At 43.0% G+C, this 20,434-nt stretch overlaps 1 protein-coding gene across 5 annotated transcripts in view; it reads left to right on the top strand.

Annotated features, from left to right (window-relative positions):
- Positions 1-897: 897 nt before the first annotated feature.
- Positions 898-20,434, top strand: part of ptbp3 (polypyrimidine tract binding protein 3) — an 82,370-nt gene continuing 62,833 nt past the window's right edge. For 2 of the 5 annotated variants that reach the window (XM_059974834.1, XM_059974833.1), the window contains exons 1-2: positions 898-1,081; positions 1,953-1,986. In XM_059974834.1, coding sequence (XP_059830817.1) covers positions 1,074-1,081; positions 1,953-1,986 — 42 coding nt within the window. In that variant the 5' untranslated portion in view covers positions 898-1,073. The remainder of the gene's footprint in view (positions 1,082-1,952; positions 1,987-20,434) is intronic. The other 3 variants (XM_059974838.1, XM_059974839.1, XM_059974837.1) reach the window with 3 other exon arrangements.

Genomic DNA, 20,434 nt, shown 5'->3' with positions numbered 1-20,434 from the left:
AAAATCAAAGAAACAGATACAGTACTGGAAATCTGAAATTAAATCTTGAATCTATTTTAATATTTCTTGCAATACTCCAAAATGCAATATTGGCAAACTGCAACAAATCTTGAAAATTACCAGTTAATGACTCAGTTACAAAAATTCCATAGAAACGTCATTTCACCCAGGGCTATAATTTGGAATGAATTTGTTAAAAGATTTAAAACATTAAGAAGAAACCAAATTAAATCTATTTACTGAAACTCAAAACACGTTTATTCCTGTTAACGAACGTGGAACCAGAATACTATCGTTACCAGCTGAGTTCATAAAGGAGAAAACAACAGAAATATTCAACAGTTCAGGCAGGAACTGTAGAAAGAGTAACTATAAACGTTTCAGGTGTCAAACCCTTCGGCAAAACAGATCCTGTTCGATCTGTTGATTTTTTTTAGCAGTGTCTGTTTTTATTTAAGACCTTCAGCATCTGCAGTTCCCCCCCCCCCCCCCCCGATTTTCTTCTTCTGTTTGTATTTGTGTATGGATACAGACGGTGATCACCAAAGTTGCTTCCACAACCAGGGAACCAAAAACAACAAAACCATATTTACATTTTGAAGCAAATATCAGTAGAAGAGGAATTATACCGACGTACGTGGGCAAGAACAATTCATATTACGCAATTGAAAAGGAATGCAAAATAAACGCATCAGACAACATTCGGAGTGGTTAAGTAAGCAAAACGTTGCCGTGGGTTTCCAGATCTGGCGGCGTTACCAAGGCTTGGTGGCCATTTTGTGAATGTGAGTGCGAAGTGGATGAGGGTTTGAGAAGGAGGAGTTTCTGTTTCGCCCGCCCCTCCCAGTCCCTTTCCTCTCAATCACCTCCCTTTCCGTCAGCCTTTCGCTCTGGCACGCCTCGCTCCCTTCGGTATTACTCACGGCGGGAAGTTGCCGCTGCCGTCTTCTCTTCGGACATCACCGCGTGTTTGAGGGCTCAGCTCGCGGCAGCCCCCTTCCCCTTCCCCACCAACGGCCGCCGGCGCTGCTCCTTCTCGCTGTGGATCTGAGCATAAGGCGGGCGTGTGTGCGATGGACGGGTAAGTTCATGGTGGCCTTTTTTTTCCTCCCCTTCCTTCTCGGGCCGCGGGCTTACGCTGGCGCCCAGACTCGTCGACGCCGACTTGTTTTCCTTTTAAATTTATTACCGTGCGTCTAGGATGATTTGATGGGGTTAAACTTGCGTGACATTTTGTCGTCTGATCATGTTGAGATTCCAGAGCCGTTTGGTAAATTTGAATTAAAATTTCGCTCTACAACTTGATTTTTTTTTGTGTGCGTGTGTGCCTTCCTTTTGAGTCTTAAAAATGTTCCATTAATTAGTCATAGCACGATAACTCCCAAAATAAATTCGAAATGTTATGTGAAATTGTAAATATGAGGGGAAAAATGTTTATTTATGAACACGTTTTATTTTTTTAATCAAAGAAAGGTTCCCCCTCCCCCAAAGCCAGTTCTGTCTACAACTAGAACTTGTGGTAACGAGCGAGGGGCTGGAGGGTGAGTGTTGGTTTCCTGGTAGAGTATCATGGCCTTCTCTGGCTTTTTCCCCCCTCCTATTTCGCTTTGTACGAGCGACCGTGGTTCAGATTGTAGTTTGGTTTGTACACCACCACCGAGCTGGCGTGAAGCGCCTTCCCCATTATGAAAGCTTAGAGACTTTTTCTGTTTCCTTAACTCGAGTAGCTTCATCTGTGTTCTCTTTTTGCCTTTTAAGAAAAAAAACTGCAAACGTAAGCCATAAGCATACTTTTCCATAAGCTTTCCCCTTTGTTAAAATCCATTTTTAAGTTTATAAATTATTTCCACACCCCTCCTTGTCTCTTAAGTTTCATTATATCACTGTATAAATAACTGGCGCTTTAACTTTTTTTTCTCACGTTCTCTTTTTCCCCTTTTCCTTCCCTACAGCATTGTCACCGATCTTATAGCAGTCGGTTTAAAGGTAGGAGTCTTTTCTCTCTTTCTAACTTCACTATTTTTCCTTTATTAATTTCATGCATTCTTCTTAAGTTACATGCTTTGAAAAGTTCAGCCTTGAATCTCCTGCCTTTTGTGTTTCATTGTATCGCTTAGAGGATTTTCTTCTCTCTAGTTCATCGTCACCATTTTCTGGCAGGGCTGCTGTTTCAACAACAGCTTCTCAAACAATTAGTCATAGGGTTGGAGCAATGGAGCCGTTTCTCTTCGTAAAAGGATTATGTGAAGGCCCCGAAAAGGTTTTGCGGCAATTATAAGCAACTTGGTCATGTTTTTTTTTACTGAAACTTGTTGCCAACTTCTAGCGAGAAAATAAAGCTGAAATCAACAGGAAGTATGTAGCTGTTGTTGAAGGAGGAACTGATGTTTTTTTTATATATATCTAACCGGTTCGTTACTTTCGTGAGTCCTGTTTCGGGTTTTACTTTAGAACTGCATGTTTTTTTTTAACTAAAAATAAATGTATATGCCGTGCAATCGTTTTGAAACGCAGTTCCTTGAGTTTATGAAAAATTATGATGCGTTTTAAGTGGGTAGTCCACATTGAGGTAGTTTTCCCTTGGGCTGTGCGCAGCCAGTAGTCGGTGATGTTTTCTGTATTTAACCGAGCTCATTGTTGGTCTTAACTGGCAGGAGTCGACGTCAGTCTCCGCTTTTTGAATTTGTGGATTCCCTGGAGAAATTGTACATACGACAACAAATAAAACTTAATGTTTTTAGTACAACTTGGATTGGTGATTTAACAAACCACAAGCAGGTTAAAATGTGTAAGATATTTTCCATATTCCATTTTAAATTATAACATAAGCCATTCAGCCCATCAAGCTTATGCTAGCTTGCAGACCATTATTACTCCCTCCCCCACTCAACTTTGAACTGGGTTTTAGGAATATCTTGTGGTCCAGAAGCATTTTTTTGTTGGATTGAGAAATTTTATCAACAATTTCTTTACACCATTTGTTTTTTGGAATGTGTAACTGAGTTAAACCACATCCTTGAAGCATTCTAGTTATTAATTTTATAATGTCTGTCAGACATAACTTGCAATGATTCTTTTAAAGACCTTTATGTAGATGTGGCCCAGGAAAATGGTCTTTAAAATCTGTACTCGAGCCTTTGTTTGAATATAGTCTTGACCCCAGCATTACTGAGCTAGTGCTAAGATTACTTAATCTCTCTTCCTAAAATCTCTAGTACCTACCTGACGAAGGGTCTCGGCCTGAAATGTCGACAGTGCTTCTCCATATAGATGCTGACTGGTCTGCTGTGTTCCATCAGCATTTTGTGTGTGTTGTACCTACCTGCTGTCAAGTTTTTGCCACCAGCCTTGATCTGTGCACCGTTTAGTGTATTTTTCCACATGTCTAATGATTTGTATGTTGTAGAATCTGTGGATGGAATATTTTATCATAAGTGTGGTAGCCAGGTGAACATAATCAAGAACCCAGCCAAAGTGATGACATTTACAGTTGAATTGCTTTCTCCATTCTTGTGTGTTAATGCTTCATATTGTCCCATTATAGTCAGTTCTCAAGTTATTCCCTTTTTCTTGCAGAAAATTTCAACACAACTGATGCTTGAGAACATGTGATTGAAATAATAAATTTTTTGAGAGAGAATAATTTATAATTTAAGTTTTAGTTAAATCTCTACACAATATGTGATATTCAGGAGTTTTGATTGGTATCCTGCATAAGCACGGGGCAGTTGTTAAAATTTATGTTTATTGCTTGAACACAAATTATTTTTTTAACTGATGGAACTATAAAACTTGCAGTTTGCTTCACTAGTTTTCGTAACATAGGCTACAATTACTAGGTTCCCATGAACGAGAATGTCTAATCCAACAACTGATTATAAAACTGTAGTATAAATTATATTTCACGGACTGTATTTGTTCCAAATTCAGCATTTGCAGTCTTTTGTCTTTGATCTATAAATTGCTTAATTTACACATTAGCCTGAAGTCTGCACTCTTTGGGGAAATATGAGTTGATAACACAGGTTACTACAGGCAGTCCCAGGGTTACGAACGAGTACTGTTCCTGAGTCCCTCTTTAAGTCCGATTTGTACGTAATTTGGAACAAGTACATCTGGTATTATTTAGCATCAGTTAGTGAAACACTTGTCTTAATACATAGTATATATTTTACCTTTCTATGCATATAAAACACTTAAACACATGTATTCCAATAATTAAACCACTGTGTTGCTTGGTAATAATTATAGCTTTTATCGGGGCAGGGCCTTTCACATACTCCATTATTCTCACTTTATCCTTTAAAATTGTTCTGATCATTGACTGACTGTAGCCTAACGCTTTTCCAATGACCAGTGACGTTTCACCTCTTTCCAAATGCTTTATTATTTCCACTTTATTTTCGATCGTGATCACTTCCCATCAACAGAACAGAAACACTGCGGGCGGTAGGTCCTGAGACTAAAGACCACCAAACTAAATTCCCTGGGTCCTAAAGTACACTGCACTGAGACAGCTTAAATGGGACAAGTGGGGGCTGTGCGGGGTTTGGGTATTTGAGCCTTCACAATATTCTGTGTGGGAATTTAAACTGGAGGCGGCAGTGTATTTTTTTTATGAGGTCGAGTTGCAAGCTCGACATCAACCTGGCATGAATGGAGAGCACGCTTGGGAACAGTCTGTCACTGGATTGAACTTGGGAACCTCCTTTCTCGAGCCTGGTGCTGATCTCATTGAGCCACCAGCTGACTGGAAAAGGGGGCGGGGTCAGGGTGAATCTTACTAAGAAAGTTTTAAGCCAAATACAAAGTTACCCACTGAACACAGTGTCAACGGCAACGACTTAAAATGGCGGACAGTGTCGAAATCCGACTTAAATAGCGGACAGCATTCTCCTTCCTTGGTTTGTAAGCACGAGTTGTCAGTAAGTCAGACATTCGTAACTCAGGGACTACCCTGTGCCTGCTGACATCAACATGGAACAAACATGTAAATTTAAGTTGATGACTGCAGTCAATATTTTCCATACTTGTATATAGAGCTTTTTGTGCTTTAAAGTTGAGAAAAATGAAGTTTATCCTGCTCAATGAGGAAGCAATACAATTGACCATTATTTTATGGTAGTTGCAATAATAGGTAACTGCAATGCTTTATGGTTTAAATGGTCAACAAGTCGGGTTTGACATAATCTTTTAACACTTAGACTTTCTGGATATGATTTTTTGGGACAAGACGATTAACTGTCAAAATGCAGTTCTTGTTAATATGCAAGTGTATTAAAGCCACAATGACCTCTGCAAAAAAAACAAGTTCTTTATTCAATCCATAGACTTCAGACTTTGTCTATCCTCGTATCATCTGGGATATTGACCTCCAAGAGGGCATTATGTTTTATTGTAGTCTCACCAGTTTGTATAACAACAGGTTATTTGTTGCATAACAATTGTATTATCTATTAGTGTCAGTACTTCCGTATTTGGATTGAGACGGTGCGTGAAAGCATATGGAAAAAGTGGGAGAGTGTACTAATCTGGAGCAGTGCCGGTGACAATTGAGAGCCTTATTTATTGTCTGATGTGGAATGAAGCTGGCTGATGGCTCTGATTAGTTAATTTGAAAGGCACAATAAACTAATTGTTAATCAGTAGGGCTGAAATAGAGCAAGCAGCCAGCCCAAGAACTGATTTTAGTGAGTTGTGTGTTTGTGTGATTTTGTGAGATGTTTAGAATTAATTATCTAATATATACTTTTAATTTACACATTTAGTTGTGGCTTAATTAAGTATAAATTTAATTAACTCAATTGGCTTCATCATAAGGTATTGTTCCTTTTGTGTAATGTTTGTGCATTCAGCATACTTAAAGATGCCAATATCATTGAGGCCCAGAGCACTAGAAATGCTGATACTTGTGACTAGTACTTTTTTTATAGAATGCAATTCAAATCCAATGTTATCCTATTTTTTTGGTGTTTTGCAGTATTAGCCAAGTGCCTCTTGGTACTTTTTGAGATGTTTTCTGAAGTAAGATGGCTAGTATAACCATAAGATATTTTAGTTCAGGAAGTTCATTCAGATTTTGGTCCCTGTTAAGACCCAGATTAATTCAAGGATGGTTTGTGCCTCCATTGAATTGTTCTTAGTGTGTGCTTATAGCTCATAAGATGTAAATATTGTAGTTTCCATAGGCTTGTAGCCAAATAAGGTCCAGGTTGTCCCATTTTTGATGTGCATAGAGAGCTATCTCTTCATTAGTTAAATGGCATAACTGAAAATCTATATCCATATCCTTGTATTTTAGACTTGGCAACAGATAGGTTTTTGTTGAGGGAGAGACATAGAGGTGTTTAGCTTCATAGATGTCCAAGTACAGATATCTGCCAACTCCAATTCAGATTGTTAGATCTTTAAATGGCATTTTGCAGGGAAAAGATGGGCATTTTCATTGGGAAGTATTTGGCTTTGCCATCCCTTGCTTGGTAAATTTTAATGTTTTGGTTCTCTTGTTCTTGCATTTCTTTAATGTTTCTATTTCTTTCACTGATGTCAATAACATGTTGTAGCTTCAAAGCTCTCCATTGTTGTTAAACATAATTGAAAATTCTAGTTGTGTTTTCATTACTTAATTTATCTGCATATTGGAACAAATATATTTGTATGTAGTTGCTGGATATGGAATGCAGAACCCATAACGTATTTACAAAAAAAAGCCCCCACACCATGCTTTAGTATGCCACTACAGATGGACTTCTAGTCAAGAAACAAAAGTTTTCCCTTTTAATATTTCAAGCCTTTGTGGAAATACTGGAGTTTTTACTTACATGACCCTGCCAAATATGAGTTTAACCCAGCCAAAAGTGAAATATTGTACTTGGAGAGATCCAGTGTGAAAGAACAGTATGCTGTTTGTTAATAGCAAGACCCTTAACTGTCATGATGAGCAAATGGATCTTGAAGTCCAGGCTCATACTTTCCTGAAATTGGCTACACAGATCAATGAGATAGTAATGAAGGCATTGATGTGCTTGCCTCAAGAGTCAGGAGGTTACATTGCAGCTTTATAAAACTAGTTAAGTTAATCTGGAGAATTGCATTCAGTTCTGATGCCCCATTATAGGAAGGATATTGAGGCTTATCAGGACACTGCCTGGCTTAGAGGCCATTGCTATATGGTAGGGTGGACAGATTTGGTTTGTTTTCTCTGGAGTGGATAAACAGTCAGTATCACTTTTTTTTGGAAATATCTAATACTAGAGGGCATGCATTTGAGGTGAGAGGGTAAGTTCAAATATGATGAGTAGGCAAGTATTTTTAATACAGTGCTTAGAATGCACTCCCTGGAGTGGTGATGGAGGCAAGTACAATAGGGATATTCAAGGGACTTGTAGATGGGTACGTGAATTGCAGGAAATAGAAGAATACAGTGCGGGCAAAGAAGATTAGTTCGACATTTGATTGTTTCACTAGTTTAGCATAACACTGGGGTGAAGGTCCTGTTCCTGTGTTGTATTAGCCTTTTGTGTTTGAGGCCCCAATAACCTATACAAGTGATAAGTTCGTCTTGCAGATTAAAGGAAATAAATTGGATACATTGGTTTCTTTGACCACTAACTATTTATAGGTACATGTTTCTATTTTCAAAACAAGTTTATTAAGCTGTTTGATTTGCAAGTTCAAAAATGGTACAACAAATGGTGTTCCTCATTAAGTACATCATACACTGATGGTAAACCTTGTTTCATTCAGTGGAGTAATTTAAAAGTACTTAATTTTATGTGTCAATTAGATTTGATTCCCTTTTTCAGCCTGTGAAGACAGCAACACACTCAGGTAACTCAAGTTTAAAACTTTGCTTATAGCCCATAGGATTTTTATTCCAAAGGTGCCAGCAGGATCCAGTGCCAGCTTTGACCTAAAATCTTGCTGAAAGCTGATCCTACCCTTCTCCCATACAGTCTTATTTCATCTGGCTATGTGGAAGCATTTGGCTAAGCAAGAGGAAGGCAAGGACAAATGGTGATGGGGACAGCAGCCTGAAAACTGGAAATGAATACTAATGAATTGATCCACTTGACTGAAACTGGAGTATGTGGGCCATGGCAGTCAAAAGCTCAAACTGGGCATGGCACCTGATGATGATGTGTTTCCAAGACTGTTCTGTAGTGTAAAGGGCCAAAGTGTAGTGGTTGATTCTGTGCTCTTCTCCCTTCTCTCCCCCCCCCCCCCCCTATTTTTCTTGGATATCATGCAGTATAGATATTCATTGTGCCTCCCAAGTGGTTGCAATTCATACTGACTTGGGAAGTTTTTTTAGCCATTGAAAGGAAGAGAACATCGAGAGAACTGAGAGTTGACAAACAAAAATTGTTAAGTTCAGCTGTTCTCCATTTTGTCTCCATTTTATATCAGTTACGTACTCTGATTGCTACTAAAGGTTTCACAGGGTAGTCTGGGGTTAAGCAAGACATCCTAAACTTGATCCATCTTGTGTAAATCAAGGTTCCAACTGGCATGGAGCTGGTTGTGGGTTCAAATGGGGAAAAACTATTCAACCGTAGTCATCTCCATTGCAGATTGTACATTTGGAGCTGAAAGCTCCAGGAGTTGAACTAGATTATGAAAGAAAATACAGAATGAACTTTGTATTGGAGTCCTGCAAAATAAAATCCACTATATGCTGTTAACAGTTTTAAGGTTCCTAACAAAACTCTGGCAAGCAAGGGGCAATTGCCACATCTTGGAAGTTGCCTATTGAAGGTGAACACAGATGGTAAACTTCACCATTGCCACTACAACAGTAAGCTATACACATAATATGAGTGAGTGGGCTTTTGGCGACAACGCTCATTCTCAGCAGCAGAGATTTCTCGAGCAAAAAGCTTGAAAAGAGGAGAGGTACTACTGCTACCACCAATGTTGTCTCTGCAGAATCCCCCAATCCACTGGCAGAGTGAATTAATCCATGTTGGTGTCTTCAAGCTAGCATTGAGGACTAGACAGCCTTGAACAAGTTCTCAACTGTGAGGAAATTAGCATGAGGGCAGAGAGCTGATTGTAGGGTGTGGTCAAGGTCTTGGATAGAGAAAATGTAAGGATGTAAGATATGTAGAAACAGTTGGTTAAGCCAAAATCAGAGTATTGTGTGCAGTTCTGGTTGCTGTGCTATAAGAAAATGGGATTATGGTTAGGTGCAGGAAAGATTTGTTTATGTGTGTTGCAGTAATGATTTACAATGATATTGTTGGAGCTGAAGGTTAGATTGATGAGAAATTGGCTAGGCTGTGCTGTTTTCCTTGGAACAAAGAATAAGTAGTGACCTTATGGAGGGGCATGGGTTAAATCAGTCTTTCTCACCAGTGCAGGCAGGTGGAATCAGCTAGGGTTAAGAATTAAATGCATGTCTCAAAGATTGGTGTGAGAGAAGTGGGTTTGAATTTACAGGATGTTGGCATCTTACGGGGGGCGTGGGGAATGAGCTGTTCAGGGATAAGTTCCTCCTGAACCAGGGTCAGAATCTTGCTGAATCACATAACTCAGGCTGTGGATAGGATTTTAAATTGAGGGATGGATTGAACAGAATGGAAAAGTATGGATGAAGTAAGAAGGAAAGGTAGCACTGGAGAGCGACTGAAGTCTCCAGAATTAAAAAAAAGACAGAAGTTTCCAAATGGATAAGCATTTGACTTCAAGCAACATGAAAACAAATTTGAAAAGAGGGGAGGTGTAATGTTTGGATGCATGCGGCATACAAAGTAAAGTAGATGAGTTTACAGTGAAGTTAGAAATTGGCAGGTAGAATGTTGTAAGCCACATAGTCATGGCTAAAAGAAGATCACATCTGGGAGCTAAACATGCAAGGATACACATCCTATTCTAAAGACAAGACGGGTGTGCAGGGGAGCGTGTTGTGTGCCCTTAACTCCTGGTGGAGTAGTTGGGGTGCAGTCATTACAAGCTTTTTTGTACCAATCTTTTTGGTGATAGCTCATCATGCGGTGTGTGTTTTGGGCACCTGAAACCCGGCAGAGCCCATCCCTCTCCAGATTTTTTTTACGAGGTCGAGTTGCTAGCTCGACGCTTAACCCAGCACGGGTGGAGAGCGTGCAAGGGAGTCGGCCGGATTCAAACTTGGGATCTGTCGCCCCAAAGTCCTGCGCTGATGCCACTATGCCACCAGCCGGGGAGTGGGAGGGGCTTTTAGTTAAAAATGAAATCAGTACTTAGCAAGAAATGATATAGGATCAGAGCATGTAGAATCCTTGTGGGTAGAGTAAGGGACTGCAGAAGTAAAATTACCCTGATGGAAATTATATACAGGCCTGTGGTGACCCATTTCCTAGCGCACTCAAACCGGCTCACGAATAGCCAGCGCGCCGGCATAAAGGCCAGTCCCAAAAGGGCACCAGGTCTGCTTCACCAACAAAGTGAAAAGCTCGTGCGGGACTGTGAATACATGCCTCCTACAGCATCCGTGCCCGGGGAGGGCAGGATCAGGGAGGCTTTAAAGCGAGGCCGCGAATTTGGAATAAAATCTTCTTTAACTGCAGTTTACTGACTCGGTGTCATTACGTTAGAGCTGCGTGTAGCACACAGCTACAATTGGTGACCCCGACGGTCCAAACGATATTTGGACCAGAGATGAACGACGCCGTACCTGTTCATGCAGTTTTGTTGAAACTGCCAAGCTTCTGGACGCTGCAATCTCACCTGTGGTTCCAGCAAGCAGAAGCCCAATTCCACGTTCGGCAGATAACCTCAGAGGACACACGTTACTACTACATGGTGAGCTCCCTCGACCAGGAGACAGCCACCCAGGTTGAGGAGTTCGTACAGTCTCCCCCAGCGGACGGCAAATACACGGAATTCAAAGCCCTGCTCATAAAGACTTTCGGACTCTTAACGGCGCGAGTGGGCTGCCCGTTTACTGCACCTGGATGGTTTGGGGGACAGACTTCCATTGGCTTTAATGAATGAGATGTTGTCTCTGGCCGGCGGACACAAGCCCTGCCTCATGTTTAAGCAGGCATTCCTGGAGCAGCTGCCTGAGGACATACGCCTGCTGCTGTCCGACACGGATTTCAGCGACCACCGGAAGGTCACAGCCCGGGCGGACTTGCAGTGGAATGCCAAGAAGGTGAGTGGGGCGTCCGTCACACAGATCCCAAGGCCACGCTCCCAGCAGCAAACCAGACACGGCCCGGCCACAGAGCCTGCTAGCCCCTGAGGCAGGGGTGGGGAGCCCAATGAACAGTGGTGCTTCTACCACCAGCGGTGGGGCGCAGAAGCCTGCTGCTGTAGCCTGCCCTGCAAGTTCCCGGGAAACACTAGGGCCAGTCGCTGCTGATGGCTATGGCGGCTGGCCATCGGGATAGCCTCCTGTATGTTTGGGACAAGCGGTCGGGACGCTGTTTTTTGGTCGACACTGGTGCCAAGATCAGCGTCTTACCTCCCACGAGTTACGACAGGGAACCGGGTCACCCCCGAGGGCCATGAACGGCAGCACAGTAAGGACCTACAGCACCCATACAGTGCAGCTACAGTTTGGCTCCAGCAGGTTCACGTGGGACTTCACACTGGCCGCCGTAGCCCAACCGCTTCTGGGTGCAGATTTTTTGCGGGCTCACAGCCTACTGGTCGACTTGCCCAGACTGGTCCACGCCGAGTCCTTTCAGACATTTTCCCTGGGTGCAGCCCAGTTGCCAGCCCCTCACCTCAATTCCATCATGCTGTCCGACAACGACTTCACCAGGGTCCTGGCGGATTTCCCATCAGTTCTGGCACCGCAGTTCACGGCAGCCATGCCCCGGCACGGTGTACAGCACCACATACAGACCCAGAGACCACCCCTCCATGCCTGTGCTCGAAGGCTTCCCCCGGACAAGCTCCGACTGGCGAAGGAGGAGTTCAAAAGGATGGAGGTATTGGGGATCATACGGAGGTCCAACAGCCCATGGGCCTCCCCCCTGCACATGGTGCCCAAAGCGACGGGGCTGGAGACCATGCGGCGACTACCGCAGGCTGAACGAGGCTACATCGGTCTGCTACCCTGTGCCGCATATCAGGATTTTGCAACAAACCTGCACGGCGCACGGATCTTCTCCAAGGTAGACCTCGTCCAGGGATACTATCAAATCCTGATGCATCCGGACGACGTCCCCAAAACGGCACTCGTCTCCCCGTTCGGCCTTTTCGAGTTCCTCCGCATGTTGTTTGGCCTGAAGAATGCCGCACAGACGTTCCAGCGGTTAATGGACGCGGTGGGACGCGACCTGGACTTTGCTTTCATCTACTTGGACGACATCCTCATAGCAAGCAGCAGTCGTCAGGAGCATCTGTCCCACCTCTGTCAACTCTACGCCCGACTGAGTGAATATGGTCTAACAATCAACCCGGCCAAATGCCAGTTCGGGCTGGACACCATCAACTTCCTGGGCCACAGGATTACTAAAGACGGGGCAACCCCTCTGCCCGCTAAGGTAGACGCAGTCCGCCATTTTCCCCGACCCACCACAATCAAAGGCCTTCAAGAATTCGTGGGTATGGTAAATTTCTACCACCGCTTCCTCCCTTCAGCTGCCCGAATCATGTGCCCCTTGTTCTCCCTGATGTCGGGTCCGGGCAAGGACGTTACCTGGGATGAGGATTCCTTTGCCGCTTTCATTAAAACGAAAGAAGCCTTGGCAAATGCCACGATGCTAGTGCACCCCAGAATGAACGTCCCTACTGCTCTCACAGTGGATGCATCCAACACAGCAGTCGATGGGGTGCTGGAGCAACTCATCGCAGGTCGCTGGCAACCCCTGGCGTTTTTCAGCAAACACCTGCGACCACCCGAGCTCAAGTACAGTGCTTTCGACCCGGAACTGTTGGCGCTATACCTGGCAATCCGACATTTCAGGTACTTCTTAGAAGGTCGGCCCTTCACCGCGTTCACGGACCACAAGCCTGTACGTTCACGAAGGTGTCCGACCCCTGGTCGTCCCGCCAGCAGCGCCATCTGTCCTTTATCTCTGAATACACGACGGATGTCCGGCATGTCTCGGGTAAGGACAATGTCGTGGCGGATGCGCTCTCTTGCTCTAACATTCATGCCCTTTCCCAAGGGGTAGACTTTGAGGCGCAGCAGGCAGACGAGGAGATCCCTAGTTATAGAACCGCAGTCTCCGGTTTGCAGCTCCAGGACCTCCCCGTAGGCCCAGGTGAGAGGACCCTACTCTGTGACGTCAGCACCGGCCAACCCTGTCCTGTTGTCCCGGCAAACTGGCGGCGCCGTGTTTTCGACTCCATTCATAGCTTAGCGCACCCCTCCATCAGGACAACCATCCGGATGGTCTCCAGCAGGTTCGTTTGGCACGGTCTCTGCAAGCAGGTCAGTGAATGGGCCAAAATGTGCATGCACTGTCGGACAGCCAAGGTGCAGCGGCACACCAAAGCTCTGCCACAGCAGTTCCACCCCACCCACCGGCGTTTCGACCACATTCATGTGGATATCGTGGGCCCCCTGCCAGTGTCGCGCAGAGCGCGGCACCTCCTCACTATCGTGGACCGGTTCACCAGATGGCCAGAGGCGATCCCGCTCACCGACACCACCTCCGAATCTTGCACCCGGGCACTGATCACCACCTGGGTGTCCCACTTTGGTGTACCGGCCCACATTACCTCCGACAGAGGCGCCCTGTTCACCTCCAGCCTGTGGTCAGCTACGGCCAGCCTTTTGGGGACACAGCTGCACCACACAACTGCCTACCACCCACAGTTGAACGGCCTGGTGGAGCGTTTCCATCGTCACCTAAAGTCGGCTCTCATGGCCCGCCTGCGAGGAGCTAACTGGGTGAACAAGCTTCCCTGGGTCCTACTCGGCATCCACACGGCGCCCAAAGACGATCTGCACACCTCGTCGGCCGTGTTGGTGTACGGCGCACCCCTGGTTGTCTCCGGGGAGTTCATACCAGCCCCAAGGGGGCATGACGAAGAACCCGCAGCATGGGCAGAACCCGACCTGTGTACCCAAAGACCTGCAGAACTGTAAGTTTGTGTTTGTACGAAGGGGCGGGCATCGGCCACCACTGCAACGGCCCTACGAGGGGCCGTTTACAGTGCTCAGGAACAACGGGTCCACGTTCGTGCTGGACGTTGGGAGAGAGGAGTTTTTCACGGTAGACCAACTCAAACCGGCCCATGTGTACGTGGCGCAGCCGGTAGAGTTCCCGGCACCACGGCGCAGGGGCCGACCTCCCAAACAGGGTCTGGCCCAGACTGTGGATATTGGGGGGGTTTATCGCCGGTTCTGGGGGGGGGGGGTTGTTATGTGGCGACCCACTTCCTAGCGGACTGGAATCGGCTCACAAGTAGCCCGCACACGGCATAAAGGCCAGTCCCAAAAGAGCGCCAGGTCTGCTTCACCAACAAAGAGAAAAGCTCGCGTGGGACTGTGAATACGTGCCTCCTACAGCATCCGCGCCCGGGGAGGGCGGGATCAGGGAGGCTTTAAAGCGAGGCCGCGAAGTTCGAATAAAATCTTCTTTAACTGCAGTTTACTGACTCCGTGTCGTTATTTTAGCACTGCGTGTAGCACACCGCTACAGGCCTTCAAATAGTAACAAGGATGTGGGGTACAAATTACAAAGAGTAATAGAAAATGCATGCAAGAAAGACAATGTTATGGTAGTCATGCAGGACTTCAATAGATAGGTAGAATCACATTGGCACTAGATTCCAAGAGAAGGAATTTGTGAAATACCTACAAAATGACTTTTTAGAGTAGCTTGTGGTTGAGCCCCTTATCCAGACAATACTGGATTTGGTGTTGTTCGATGAATTGATTTAAGATAGGACTGGTAGGAATTCAGAAGATGCAGGATCATTTCATCTTAAATAAGAGTGTTACAGTGGCATAGAGGTTAGAATAATGCAGCTCGCTTTCTGTAAGAAATTTGTACATTCTCCTTAAGGCAAATGAATTCCCTCCGGGTGCTCCAGTTTCCTCTTGCATTCCAAAGTTGTAATTGGGCACATGGGTGGTGTGGGCTCGTTGGGCCGGAAGAACCTGTTACTATGCTGTGTATCTAAACAAATTATTTTTTAAAAATTCTAAAGGAAGGATGAGGTAACTGGCTGCCAAGGCAAAAATTAGAGGGAAGCTGTTAAAAACCAACAGAAGGCAACTCAAAAGAGCAGTAAGGGTAGAAAAGAAAAATACCAGTAAGCTGGCCCCTAATATAAAGTAACAAGCAGGCTCGTGAATGTTGTTTACCTGAGTAAACAGAAGGCCCTTGACAAAGTGCTGCACACGAGACTACTAAACAACATGAGGAGTCCATAGTGTTACATGAAAGATACTGGCATGGATAGAAGATTGGCTGACTGGCAGAAAGGAAAGAGTAGGAATACTGTAAAAGGGTCTTTTCTGGTTGGCTACTGGTAACCAGTGGTGCTCTCCAGGGATCATTGGTGGTCTTGCGGCTTTACATGTAATGATCTGGATTATGGAATTGCTGGCTTTGGGGCTAAGTTTGCTGATGATACGAACAGGTGGAGAGGCAGGTAGTGTCGAGGAAGCAGAAAATCTTCAAAAGGTTTTGGCAAGTTTGGGAGAATAGGCAAAGAAGTAGAAGATGGAAAATAGAGTTCAATGGTCATGTACTTTGCTAGAAAGAATAAAAGCATTGACCATTTTCTAAACGGGGCAAATTTAGAAATCGGAAGTGCAAAAGGACATGGAAGTCCACATGTAGAAGTCCCTAAAGGATAACTTGCAGTTTGAGTCTGTAGTGAGGAAGGCAAATGCAATGTTAGCATTACTTTCAAAGAGGAATAGAGCAGTTTTGGGCCTCGCATACAGTAAAGAAGGATATGTTGGTATTGGAAAAGGTCCAGAGGAGGTTTACGAGAATGACCCTAGGAATAAAGAGTTGATATACAAAGAACATTCGATGGTTGTGGGCCTGTACTTGAGTTTAGAAGGATAAATCTCATTGAAACACACAATGCCAAATGTTAAGGCCAAAATAGAGTGGACGTTGAGGGAATTTGGGACCAGAGGGCTTAGCCTCAGAATCAAGAAATGTCCCTTTAGAACAGAGATAATGATATTTGGATATTTCTTTAGCAGATCGTGGGGAATTCAATGCTCTAGTGGGTTGTAGAGAGCAAGTCGTTTTGTATATTTAATGTAAATGGTCAGACTCTTGATTAGTAAGGGTGATAAAATTTACAGAAAAAACGCGGGAGAATAGAGTTGAGGAAAAATAAATCAGTCATGATAGAATGGTGGAGCAGCCAGATTCTGCTCATGTCTTACGGACTTGAGGTGTTTCTATGGTGTATAACTGAATCCCCACTGGTTTACGGGTTCACCTGTTTCATGACCATCGGCAAAGAACCTTTGGTTGATTGTGTAAATGCTGCAAAAATTACATAAGTAATGTATCACCCCTGCATGCTTGCCCTGTTGAGCACCACTCATCCGTTGGGACTTGATATTTGAACCGGAGTGGAAGTTTAGTCAGCTTTTTACACCATCTATCCCACTGAGAGAATGATGAAGTAACATGGTTGCATTTCAACTTCTTCCAGTTATCCCACATTTAATTAATATTTAACTACTTGCCATATGACTAGCTGCAGCCTGCTTTTGAGGAAGTTGAGGCAATAAACTTGAGTTAGCATCTATGAATGAATTGTGATAGGTTTTAAGTATATGACCTCTACTAAGGAGCTGTTGTCAGTCTTATTTTGATATGATCAAACTATTTTTACAATGTAATTTTTTTTCTCTCGGTACTACTTGCTACCATAATGCAACAGGTCCATTCATCCCAATGAGCCTGCACTGCCCAATTATACCCATGTGACCAATCCTACTAACATGCATCTTTGGAATGTAAGAGGATACTGGGCCACCCGGATTAAGTCCATGTGGGTAAAGTAAGAACATACAAACTCCTTAGCAGAGAACAGTGGAATTAAACTTGTGTTGCTAACGCAAGTGCAGTGCCACCTGTGATGCATTGTTGAATTGCAAATCAAGGCAGGAATGTTTTGTGATGTTGCCATGGTTTCTGGCAATTTGGTGCTATATCCATTCCAGTTGATAGAAAATGGAGTACAAAATAGAGCAACAACGAAATGTGGCTGACTATAAAGATCACCATTGGTTGTGTTCTGAGGTAATTAAGAACAAATTTTACTGTGTATTCCTCTTGGAACTAATCTTTGGATATCTGCTTAGTAGCTCTTCAGATATTGACAATGTATTACAAAGATGATATTTGGTTTTCCTGAATTAAGAACTCAAGTGTGTCTGATCCAACTAGAATGAATAGGGTGAATTTTACAGATATGAAAATTATACAGCTTCAAGAGTAGTGAGCTTGGTGACCTGACTCTTAAGTGGACTGTCAGTGGTCAAAGCCAAAATTCTGATTAATGACATTGAATAGGATTGAAAAGGAAAAGTAAATCCATGCACAAGCTTCAGGATTTGCAAAACAGAGCGCTGTGAAAAGATCTGCATTTGGAAGGAGCTAAGATGTAAAAGCAGCAGTAGAAAATAATTGAAAAGCAGTAAGTTTGTGCTTGCCATATTGTGTATAAATTTTTGGTTGGCCTTCTGATACAGCTGAGCCTTTCTGTTTTGATGGGTATGATGGATGCATTTGATCTTTAATATAACTAACAATGCATTTGGGCTGAAAGCTCAAGATATTAAGCAACAAAGAAGAGAAGATTCATTGAATTTATTTTACCACCAGCCTGAAGCAAAAAGAATCTTCCCTTTCATTCTTAAGTTTTGAGTCTAAAAAAGTTAAAAGTAAACATAATTATAGCCATTGATAGAATCTAGGAAAAGGTGATTGCAGTTGCACAAAATGTTTTATTTTGCAAAATGTAATGTAAAAATTTGGTAAAGTGATCTGTTTATGTAATGTTTAATAAAGAAAATATATTGGTCAAGTCATAACTCTACACTCTTGGTTGAAGTACTGGCATGATATCTTTTGCAGAGAGCAGATGGGGCCAGCTTTTAACATCTACTCCCAAAGGTGGAAACTTAGAACTGCTTTTAACATATTAGTAGACACCAATATGGTCAGGTTTTCAAAGTGGGACTTAAGCACCAAACTTGAGATGTAAGTGAGAATGTCACCCTAATTCATGGTTGAAGTGGCATAGACCATATGTGTCTAAAAGATGCAGTATGAGCTTCAAGATATGTTGCTGATCTTAGTTTCTCATTTAAGAACCCTGAACAATGCGACACTGTAAAAGGTCCTTGAACTCAGTGCTCTTTAGTTTTTCTCTCATGAAAAGGTTAGTGTGGTATGCCCTTGTATCCTTAATAGTTCTAACTTAGAATGCTGAACTGCAGAATGAAATAAAAAAAAATCTGAAATAGTATGATTGAGTTTTACACCAGTCAGAAATTAAGAGATTAGGCTGTATTAGACATCAAAGAGCATTCAATATTCTTTACAAACTTTCTTGGAGATGTGTTAGTTTCTTTAGTTTGAAACCAAGGTGATGTAGTGCCCTCTGCATTAAATATGTAACATAGGAACATTTTTAAATAGAGTAGAAGTAGGCTGCACTGCAGTAAAACCCTGTTAGATTGCCACCTAGCTCAACAGATGATGTTTGCTCTGCTCCTTATTCAGGCTTCAGTCACCACACTCCCTTTGAACTGAACTTAATATTGCTTCATTTTTTAAAATGTCATGACAGAACAATGGGCTGAAATCTGCTAGTTGAGTACCAACGTCGTAACTCTGCAAGACTGTTGGAGTTTAGTGACATTTGTATGTTGAGCCAGCTAGAAATTAATGGGTGATATCCTACCTTAGGTTCACTTTCAAGTGTTATCATAAGTGCAGGTGTAATGAATAACGTACTTGCAGCATCACTGACACTGGGCATCATGCAAGCAGCATTCACGAATACCAACTACATCCAATTTTCACCAGAGCAAACACAATTAGAATAAAAATAGTTCATTTTTGTGCCAAGTGATCAACTGTAATGTTTAAGGCTTTGCCAGTTGGTTAAAAAAACAGTTGAAGGGAACTAGTTGTTCTTGAACCTGGTGCCCAGTGTAGATCCCAAATAATTGTAGTTAAATCCCTTGTAAAGAAGCCAACATGGCATTTGCCTTCCTATTCACTAACTCCAGACGCAAGTTGAATTTTAGTGACAAGGATATTGGTATCCAACATCTGAATGCGCACAGTATCATGAATAAGGTAGGTCGGTGTAATGAGGTGCATGTATACGGAATAAGGTAGACAAACTTACAGTACAGTGCAGGTCAGCAGGTATATGTTGTGGTCATCACTGAATCAAGGCTGAAAAATTTAGCTGGGAGTTGCGTGTCTCAGGATACACATTGTATCGAAAGGATAGGCAGGAAGACAGCGGGTTGGCATTGTTCTATTGGTAAAAAATAATTAAATCATTAGAAAGAAATCAGAATTTGGGTGTATTATCATTGGCGTGTGTCGTGAAATTTGTTAACTTAGCCGTAGCAGTTCAATGCAATACATAAAGTAGAAGAAAAAATAATGTGTAAGTAAGTTACAGTATATGTGTATTGAATAGATTAAAATAGTGCAAAAAAACTGAAATAATTCATATTTAAAAAAAGTGAGTTCACGGGTTGAATTTCCATTTAGGAATCGGATGGCAGAGGGAAAGAAGCTGTTCCTGAATTGCTGAGTGTGCCTTCAGGGTTATGTACTTCCTACCGGATGGTAACAGAAAATCCTTAATAATGGATGCTGCCATTCTGAGATAGAGGTGACATCGGGTCGGAAGATGTTGAATCATTTTGGATAGAGGCAAGGGTAAAAAGAAACAGATGGGAGTTGTATACAAACCCTCGAGCATCATTAAGGATGTGACCTACAAACAGGAAATAGAAAATACATGCCAAAAAGGCAATGTTACCTGTTAAGAAGGACTTCAATATGCAAGGTAGATTGAGAACTTCAAATTGGTTCTGGATTTCAGGAGGGGTAGAGTGCTATATTTTGCCTCTAGTTTTAAGTCGTCTTATGAATAAATACTTTGCATCAGTCTTCACTGTGGAAGACTCCAGAAGTGTGATGGAAGCTCTAAGTGTCGGGGGCATGAAGTTAGCATAACTGGAGAGAAGGTTCTTGGAAAACCAAAAAAAGTCAATAAGTTGACAAGTCACCTGGACCAGATGGTGTATACTCCAGAGTTCTGAAAGAGGTGGCTGAAGAGATTGTGGATGCTTTCAAGAATCACTAGATTCTGGAATGGTCCCCGAAGACTGGAATATTGCAAATGTCACTCCACTCTTCAAGAAGGGAGAGAGGCAGAAGAAAGGAAGCTATAGGCCAGTTGGTCTGGAAGATGTAGCTTAACAAACTACAAGTCCATGGATAAAGCAATAGCTGATTGACAGGAGGAAAAG

This window comes from Hypanus sabinus, chromosome 7 (assembly GCF_030144855.1).
Source record: "Hypanus sabinus isolate sHypSab1 chromosome 7, sHypSab1.hap1, whole genome shotgun sequence".
NCBI classification, from domain to species: Eukaryota; Metazoa; Chordata; class Chondrichthyes; order Myliobatiformes; family Dasyatidae; genus Hypanus; species Hypanus sabinus.
The sequence above is the reverse complement of the archived record's forward strand: the minus strand, read 5'-3'. Positions and strand labels throughout refer to the sequence as shown.